Source organism: Belonocnema kinseyi, chromosome 6 (genome assembly GCF_010883055.1).
Source record: "Belonocnema kinseyi isolate 2016_QV_RU_SX_M_011 chromosome 6, B_treatae_v1, whole genome shotgun sequence".
NCBI classification, from domain to species: domain Eukaryota; kingdom Metazoa; phylum Arthropoda; class Insecta; order Hymenoptera; family Cynipidae; genus Belonocnema; species Belonocnema kinseyi.
Genome location: NC_046662.1, coordinates 66,218,775 through 66,229,142, shown reverse-complemented (window position 1 = coordinate 66,229,142; position 10,368 = coordinate 66,218,775). Strand labels below are relative to the sequence as shown.

Sequence of the window (10,368 nt, the reverse complement as noted above, 5' to 3'; positions counted from 1 at the left end):
ATAGCATATGTGAGGCTATAAGCCCAATTTATAAGTGATCGTATTCGATCGAAAAAATCTATATATAGGTTTTTGAGGTTGCTCAATAAGAATATGAAGTCAGATTTTGAAAATTCAATATGGCTGCCATTTTGTATACGCCATTTTGAATTCGTCAAATTTGATATTGGATTTGTAATCAACGACCTCCAAAACCCCTTAGTATACATTATCATACCGGGTATACATTATATACCGGGTATACCGGGTATACCGGGTTTACATTATCATTACCGGGCTTGGGGGTGAAATTTTTCATATTTGAATCCGCCATATCTTGGCTATGAAAAATCTTATCAAAAAGTTAGGCATCGCATTTTGAAGGTAAAGAGTAGTTCTTTACGATGCCATTGTCAGTTTGTGAACAAAAATTTTTTTCGCGATGTTACGGGGCCTCGAACACATCAAAATAACGGGTTTTTGACCCTTTTAGGTTACAATATCTCGAAAACTGAGGGTGATGGAATTTTTCTGAGTTCAGATTCGGATTCAGCGCAGCAAAAACCTTCGGGTATAGTAGGTCTGGTCTCTGGTTCTGAGAATTGTTGGCCTGTGTTATTTTTCATTGCAGAAATTTATGCTAAGGTACGAATGAGAGGTATATCTTCAGTAATTCAGATTGAAAGGAAATCGTACATATTTATGTTTTATAATTGATAGTTTTGTCCCAATGTTAATTTCGAGGATTTTTTCAATATGCCGGTAATGGGTATTTTCAAAGACTTTTGAAAAATATTAGTTTCCGCCTCCATGTACGTGTTATTCTATAAGCAATTGCTGAATAAATTGTGCATTTAACATTTATTTACCTTCTAGTTTTGTATCTTAAGAACTTATAAGAGTATTTACGCTACAAATTTATTTAAAAGGCTTATTACGCCGTTTAAAGTCGCACCCATTTTTCAAGTTTCTTGTACATAGAATTAATCCTAAATAAAGTGAAATCCAGCAAATTAATTGTTACAAATGATGAATAGTATCGTAGACTAATTTTTTTAAATCTTGAGTACATTTTTTATTCAGGTTTAAAACTCTTGAAAATGCTTTGGAATCTCTTGAAATACGCTTAAATAATTCAAAGTCTTTAAAATTCCTATAAAATATTGAAATAAATCAAAAAGAGTTCTAAAAATCTTTTAAATTTTCCTTCAATATTTTAAATCCTTCGAAAGCCCATTAAATTACTGGAATCAATAAAAAAAATGTCAGTGTGATCTTTTATAATAATCTAAACTGTCTAAAATACTTTTAAATCTTCTGAAATTTTTTAAAGATCTTAAAAACTCCAAGGAATTTGAAAAAATACTTTCAAATATTTCTAATCATGTCGTCATTTCGTCAATTGATCATCTCAGGATCAATTTTTAAAAAAAAATCTAATTAAAAAAACACCCATTGCATTAAATAGACGTAAGTAATTTTAGAAGAATTGAAGTGAACTTCAAAAATTCAAAAGAGCTCCAAAGAATTAAAATAATGCTTGATAAATTAATAAGAATGCATGTTGGATTAAAAAAAAGTAATTTCAAATCTCTTCAGTCTCTTCAATGGGATTTTCATTAATTTTTTACCCTTTACCATTGCTGCCTTAGTTCTTTTTTAAACCTTTTTTCTTCTTTTAAAAATGTTGAAGGTTGGATTTTCTTTCTTGACTTTTACACTTAGCCATTTTTCTATTTATGTTTCTACTAAAAACAGAAACAAAGTAAAAAAAATGATAAAATTGGTAATAAAGACGATAATCGTTTATACTTTTAGCTTAATTAAGTACATATAAATGAACAACGACGACGAAATAACTTAAATCTGTCAAACGAAATTCATTAGGTATTTCAGGTTGGGTGGGCAAAACTCAAGTCTCCAAGATGCCTACCCGCCGAGTGCCTAACAATGATACCAATTGCATGGAAAAAACTTAATTTTTTTAATAGTTTAGGCAAAAATGCTTTTTTAATGTGTGATTTTATGATAAAATTAAATAGCTTTATAAAAATAAAATAATTATATCTAAATATATGTATGATGAAAAATTAATTTGGCGTGCAGACATCTTGTTATCTGACAGCAAAACATGAATGAACAGTCGCGTCGATGGATATGACGTCGATTGAATACGACACAAAAATTGTTTCTAAAGTTTTAATGTAAAATGGAATGAAAAATACGTTGGCAAATAATTTTCTGCCGCTTTGAACCAATTTTGATATCTTATTCAGTAAATTTTATTGTTAAATATAAAAGTTATTGCTAATTAAGTCGATATTCACTAAATTCATTTCCTACGTGACTCCAACATTTACCTCTGGCGTATGTGAAAATCTGTTAAAGCAATTTATCGGGTACATAATATTTTTTTACTCTGGCTTAAAATAATACAACCTAATTTTTACTATAGAACTTGTTATGAGATACTAAAAAGGAGATCTTTATAAAGTTTTACAATAATACAACCAGTAGTTTTAATAATATAATTCATAGAAAACAAAGTGCCCTCTCTGTAGAGAATTACCCATAGATTATTATTTATAAATTAGTATTATATCTATGAAAAATATTAGGTCTGCAAAATTAATTAGTAGCCTTTACTATAATGTCTTGTAACTCTTAGTCTTACTGGAATTGTTTCTTACCCTACGATAAATTTTAAAGGCGAACCTTAAGCTTTTAAACACAAGATAATAGATGGCGATCCTGCAGACTTTACCTAAAAAATCATTAATCAATAACATGGCGTCCGTCAAAGAACATTTAACAAACTAAATTTTCTTTGCAATCATATTGATAAAAACGCAGCTGAGACGACCGAAATTATTTTCTTAGCCTTAGTAGAAGGAGTGGTGATACGTAAAACGTGTAAAAAGTGATTTCAGAGATTTACCAATGATGATTTTTCAATTGTAATGCAAAAATCATACAGTTTCTCTAATGCTCCTTGTCGGACGACATATTCCTCACTAGGGATTTTTGAGGTTAAGTCCATAGGACCGCCTCTAATTATAAAAAAAATTTAAAATTTGACTAGAAATTACAAGACATCAAAATAAAGGCAACGAATTAAATTATAGACCTAATACTTTTCAACAAAATCATATTTTTAAATTATTAATGCTAATGAAACTAACTGTATACAAAACTTTTTTCACAAGAGAAACTATTACACCTTTACACTTTTTCTCACACTTATGCAAATAGGTTAGTTAAACAGTTAAAGTTCGGAGACATACTACAGATGTCAATACAATTACAGTTGTGCACTATCGCTATTTAGTCGTCTTGAAGGTCCTTCAAGATGGACTGAGCCTCATGAATGAATGTTGAAATGCATGCCATTACTCGAACACAAATCCCTTTTTCCCGGTATTTTAATTCCGCAACATTCTGTTTACAGCACTCTGCTCCCAAATGTCAAAAAAATCATTTTCTATATTACCATAAAAATTTCCTGTATTAATTACAGCATGCCTGACCTGTCAAATATTGATTATATATGCTCATCATTGCTAAAATATCAAGTCTTTTTTTCAATTATTTTTTTTTATTTACATACTTCGGGATTACAATATTCACAAAAGACTTTATCAAAGACAAATACCTTTTTTCTTGAGAATTAATGTGCTAGTCGATACGTAAGATTTTAATGGAGAGAAAATTGAATATCTTAAAGAATTTTAGTTTTGTTTTCAAATTATGAAAACGCTTTCCATGTGAAGGCATTATGGCACCAAGAAAACCTGCTCACAGATCTTTGTTGTGAAGTATAAAGCTATCTTAAATAGAAATATAATTTTTTATTTTAGCTTTGTTTTATCAGTGCATAAAGTAATCTGCTCATATCAATAGACAGTTCATATTATTTTTCCCATCTTAGGTTTTAAATTAAATTAATAAATATGATTGACGGGGTTGGAAAAGTGCAAATAATGTTTTAGGAATAAATCTCAACTAATAATATTATATATCTAAATATTATTAATTTTTTGGCCTAATTTAAACACTGGAAGTGTTTCTCATGTGCAGAATTGGTAGCAAATGCATTATAGCAATGGATCTTACAAGTGGTTATGTCATCTTCATTCACTCCTTTGTTCTCTGCAGTGTTAGTTACACCCTTGTATGAAAGAAGAACAACAAGATTACAAAAATTGTTAGATTTTTTAAACAAAATAAATATTCAGGGATTGCAAATTATTTTCACGAACTCACAATAGTAAAATCGAATAATCTCTGGTAAACGACATTCCTTTGTTGTACACATTCTGTTGCTAAAGAGAACCAATTAGGTTGAACATTCATTGCAAATACTGTCTGCAAAGATGAAAAGTTATGGTAATATTATAATGAAATATTATAATATATTTATTATATTATTATTTACTTATTATTATTCTTCATCATTATTTATTAATATTTTTTTTTATTTAGTACATTCACATGTGATTTATTATAGAAAAATATAAGAGAAATTTTATTTTGAAGATACGGAAAGAAACTTCATCTCAACGATTTTCCTTCTTCAAATCGCACAAATTTGTGCCTTCATTTATGTCTCGTCAAAGAATAGAAACTGCGTAGTATTTTTCATCATATTTCATTCCGACAAATGTAGATTACCGCTTAATTTATTTTGTTTTTTTTTGGAAAAAAGTTATATTTTTTATCAACAGTTGATATTTTCTTAAAGAAATTCAATTTTTTTACACTGAGAAAAAATATTTCTGGCATATAGGTTTTGAAGCGAAAACTTCAATGTAAGTATCTTCAGAATCCGTTCAACTTTTCACAACAAGAAATAAAGAGGAAACAGTGGAATTTTTGTTTTAAAAGATGCAGGAGACGAATTTTAAAACCGATTTTGAAGAGCCTTTTTCTAATTTAAAACTTGATAGATAGATTCTGAAGAGACATGTCGTGATCAATTAAAAAAATCGGTCATATTTTATTTAAGATAAAAGGTGCTAAAAGCATAATTTTTTGTGTTTATGTGATCTACTCTGCTCTATTTATCGACATTTCTACAGAACAATTAGAATTATATATGATAAATATAAGTTTTTCTTATAGATTAATTTATTTTATTTTTCTGTTTCCCAATTACATAAGAATGGATGAAATTGGAATCTTCTGTGAGGTCAATTTTTTCATCTTAAGAACGATATTATTACAAAACAATTGCCTCATGATAACATACAGCAATGCTTGGAATAATTGCGTAAAGATTATTTAACCAAAATTAATGACTACAAAAGAGAAAAATTTGCTTAGCTGAAAATTGCGACATCAATCTTTCTATTTTTAACAACACCTTTTAAAAATTTTTAACACTTTCAATTTGCGTATGTTGAAGTTATTTTATTGGACGATGTCAAAAGTTTCCAGCTGCAGAGTCCAAAGTTTTTCATGAAAAATCATCATTTCGAAATCTCGAATTCATTTGATAACCGTCAAATATCGTATTTTCAGCCACATAGAAATTTCTAATTTACAAATAAATACTTCTAATTATTATAAAACAATCAAGCAATATTGTTATGATTGTGGTACAAACATTTTGAAACCATATCTTTTTTTTAATATTTTTGAAACTACATTTGTTCACACGAAATGTGATCTTGGAGAGATTTCTTTATTAGTAAGAGTCGCTTATAATCTAATATCTCTAGAATTAAATTAGTCAAAATTTTATTAAATGAATTAATAATTGAATGTTTGACCACCTAAATAGTTATATTTTAATATTTTAATAATGGAATAGTACGAAAATCATCAATTTACGTTAATTGTGTCAATTAGTAGAAATATTGACTAAGCCTTTAGTGATTATGGTTACTAATCAATTAGCAAAGTTTCCTTGTTGATTCTTTTTGAAATAAAATGTAAGTCCAATGTATAAGTGTCATGTATGTTATTGCGTTTTATCTAATTATGTGGTATTTCAGTGAGTACACGTGGCTCGAAGGAATTGTTTTGAAAGTAAAAAAACCAAGGCAAGCTAGATTATGTGTATCAAAAATTATTTTATTTCCGTTTCGCAGCAATAACTTGTAAATATATTATGTTAATAAAAGTTGCAATACAAGATTAAAATATCACACAATTTCTTTTTTGTATTAAACCTTTTCATTTTTTTCATTGCTATAACAATTTTTATTGATTAAACATCCCCAAATAATGTCTACCAATTTATATAAAATAAATGTCAGATAAGTTAGGTATCATTTCAAATTTTCATGATAATTAAGAAATAATACACTACCTGCAGTGGCATTGCTGCAAATTACAAAGCTTTTAGGTAGCTTTTCAGAATACTAACCAATAAGTTATTTCTTCCATGTTTGTTTAAAAAACTTTTCGCTGGCGATTCGCATTGTAGTTATTGAACTTCGCTCGCTATGTTTCAAGCAGTGATTTTTTACTGTTGAAGTTGATACAAATGGATCCAAAGTGAAAAATTTACTCATTTTTGGTGAATTACTACTGATCGGCAAAGGAATTTTCAAAAAACAAAGTTGTATAGATTACGTAAAGGTTCACTTTTTTTGTGCGTTTTGTTTTAAAGTATGTAACAGAAATTCTGAGAGGAATCAAAAAGGATGACTTTTGTAGTAAAAAAAGCTGTTCTGTTATTTCAATCTTGCCAGCAGATGTTAGGCGGGCTTACAAAAATTTCAAAAAAGCAATTTCGCTGAGTTACCTGATGGCTAAATTTTTCTTTACTTGAGTTACAGGTTACGTATTATAAACTCTTCAAGAATGAAGAAGATGAACTTTTTCGTTGGTGAACTTTTCGTTCTTGACAACAAATTTTGAAAAAAGTAATTTCCCTCGGTGAAGACCCGTGTCAAACACAAGATGAGCTTGCAGAATCATTGCGAGTTGATCGTTCAACCACTTCTAGACGCTTACGTGCAATAGGAATTATCCAAAAGCAAAGAAATTGTTTGAACTTCCACGGCAAAATCATTGTCACTTGTATTGTATTGTATACTTGCGATGAAGAGTGGATTCGCTTTGATAACCCTGAACGTAGAAAATCGTGGGTTAAGCCCGGGAACCAGCAACACCAAAACCGAATTATACGAGTACATGGATCGAAGCTTATGCTCTGTATTTGGTGGGATCAACAGGGTGTAGTGTCCTATGAGCTGGTCCAACCTCACGAAACCATCGCGGGTACCCTTTATCGAAGACATCTAATTTGAATGATCCGAGAATTAAAAGAAAAACGGCCGCAATATGAGCAGAGACAAGATGCTGAAATGGGAAGTCCTACCCCAGCCGCCGTATTCTCCAGACATCACGCCCTCTGATTATCATCTTCTCCGACCCATAAATTATGGTCTGTCTGAGCAGCGAACGATTCACTTCTTATAAAGATGCCAAAAAAAGAGTTGATTCGTGGATAGCTTCAAATGACGAGACTTTATTCCAACGTGATATTGTTATGCTGCCAGAAAGATGGTAAGTGTCTAGCGCTGGAGAATACTTTGAATGATTAACTGGTAAGCACTTTTAAAAATAAATCCGAAATTTTGCCAAAAAATTACTCAAAATTAAAGCACGCTCCCAATATATTATTATTCATAAATTAGTATTGTATATATGCAAAATACTTTTCAACGAAACCATAGTTTCATCTGTACACTTTTTCTTACACTCTTGTAGAAAAAAAACTACAAATAGTAAAAGTTTTACCCTAATTGTGTAAATTTTATTAATAACCAAATTTCGTCGGCTAGTTAAACATTTAGCGTTCAGAACAAAACTATAACTGTCAATACAATTACTGTTAAACACTATAGCTGTTTAGTCGTCTTGAAGGTCCCTGCAACTCATGAATTAGTTTTGAAATGCATGCCATTACTCGAGCACGAATTCCTTTGGCCCGGTCTTTTAATTCTGCAATATTCTGATTACAGCACTCTGTTGCAAGCTGTTAAGGAAAAAATAATAATGTTTTATATTAATTTAAAAATTGCCTGCATAAGTGGCACCATCACTGATCTGTCAAATATTGACTGTATATGCTCTTCATTGCTAAAATATCAAAATTCTTTTCTTTATGAATAAAATATCCAAACATATATTGAACAACTGAAGAACCTTATTTATAATATTGCAGACTTGCCTTTATCCATGAGATTGAATTTTAGAGCCCAAAATTTACCAAAATCTATTGTTAGTGTTTGGAAATTTTTATTAATATACTTCGATATTGCAATATTCTCAAAAGACTTTATCAAAGACCAATACTTTTTTCTTGGGAGTTAATGTGCAAGTTATTAGGTATTTTATTTCAAGGAGAAAGAAAGAATGTCTTAAGGAGTTTTAGTTTTGTTAAAAATGTCAAAACACATTCCATGTGAAGGCATTGTGGGACCAAAAAAACCTGTTTAAAATTCTTTCTTGTAAAGTATGAAGCTATTTTGCATAAAAATAATATTTAATTTTTAAGCTTCGTTTTAATATTGCATGAAGTAATCTGCTCATATCGATAGGCAGTTTATATGATTTTTCCCGTCTTAGGTTTTACATTAAATTAATAAGTATAATCAACTGGATTGGAAAAGAGCACATATTACGTTTCAAATAAATGTCGACTAATATTATTATATACCTTGAAATCATTAAGTTTTTTGGCATTATTTAAACACTGGAAGTATTTATTGCGTGCAGAATCAGTATCGAATGCATTGTATCCCTGGACCTTACAATTGGTTATGTCATCTTCCTTTACTCCTTGCTTTACCGCAGCTTCAGTTACATCCTTACATGAAAGGAGAACAAGGTTAAAAAAATTCTTTAATTGTTTTAATAAATTAAATGTTCAGAGATTACAAATTATTTTCACGGACTCACATAAGTACAATCCAATAATTTTTGGTAAACGCCATACATTTGTTGTATATATTCAGTTGATAAAGACAGCCAATCAGGCTGAGCATTCATTGCCGGTACTGCCTGCAAAGATAAAAAGTTATGGTAATATTAGACTAAAATATTATTATACATATTTTCATTTGACTGATTATAGAAAAATTTTAGAGAAACTTTACTTTCAAGAACGAAATCAAACATCATCTCAACGACTTTCTTTCTTCAAATCACACTTTGTGCATTCTTACTATTTTTTTAATATTTGAATATAATAAAAATTTATTTTTTAGCTGTGAAAATATTGTTCTAAATTATCTAAAATTGGATAAAAACGTTGCAGAAAATTTTTTTAATATCTTTGTTTTTTAACTATTTGTGAAAGTGGGTTTCTTTCTACACGAAATATTAATTTAGCGCGATCCCTTGATTAGTAAGAGTCGCTTACAATCGAATCTCTCTATAATTAAATTAAACAAACTTGCATTTAATGAATTAATAATTGAGTGTTTGACCAACAAAATAAAATATTTTAATATTTTAATAATGGAATAGTACAAAAATTATTAATTTAATTATGTCCATTAATGACAATATTGACTAAGTCTTTAGTGATAATGTGTGTCATGTGTGTTCTTGGGTTTTATCCAATAACGTGGAAATTCTTTAAATACAAGTGGCTGAAAGGAATTATTTTTAACGCGAATAAATTAAGGTTAGATAGATTATGTGCGTTGGTAAAAGTTTCAAAATAAGATTAAAATATTACAAAATTTCGTTCTTGTATTAAACCTTTTAATTTTTTACATTTCGACGTGTCCAAATGACAAGGTGCCATCTCGTGTGGAGAAAAATGGAAGATTAAAAATCCCATATACGTATATCATAGTCACGGACTAAGTCAAGTGACTGATTCAATTAGAATGTTATACGTTAATGCAACTAATTTAATACGATGCTTGAAACCGCCTGCCTCCTGCGATGATGTTGCAGGCATACAATTACGAGCCTCCACGAGCGTTAGGGGTGACAATAGTCACCTCTGGATGTCACCGTGAAGCTAGGAGCTTTTGGTGGCAGTAATTGGGAGGGTGGCAGACTTTTAGGACTCTAAACTGGGATTTGCAGAATGTTATTGAAGGAAGATATACTAATGATATGCAATCAACTAAAAGCAACGCATGTGGGGGACATTCTTCCCTGAGGGCATGGGTTTTGCCAATAGTTGACACCTCATTTAAATGCAATTTTCTATTTCCTAACTAGGTTCGGATGCTATTACAATTAAGCTATTAGAAAGAGGGAAAGAAAAATTCTTTTTCAGAAATATACGCAATTTAAGCCATATATCACATTTATGATACAGTCTGTCAAGTTAAAGCGTGGGTAACTTTTTTGGTAAAATATTTTATTTAAACGCATGTTTCTACATGGAATTACATTTGTCAAGGTGTCGAG

General features: G+C 29.8%; 1 protein-coding gene across 1 annotated transcript in view; it reads right to left on the bottom strand.

Annotated features, from left to right (window-relative positions):
* Positions 1-7,725: 7,725 nt before the first annotated feature.
* LOC117175251 overlaps positions 7,726-10,368 on the bottom strand; it is an 87,620-nt gene continuing 84,977 nt past the window's right edge. The window contains exons 2-4 of the mRNA XM_033364936.1: positions 8,896-8,997; positions 8,654-8,803; positions 7,726-7,969 (exon numbers count right to left, since the gene is read on the bottom strand). Coding sequence (XP_033220827.1) covers positions 7,826-7,969; positions 8,654-8,803; positions 8,896-8,985 — 384 coding nt within the window. The 5' untranslated portion in view covers positions 8,986-8,997 and the 3' untranslated portion in view covers positions 7,726-7,825. The remainder of the gene's footprint in view (positions 7,970-8,653; positions 8,804-8,895; positions 8,998-10,368) is intronic.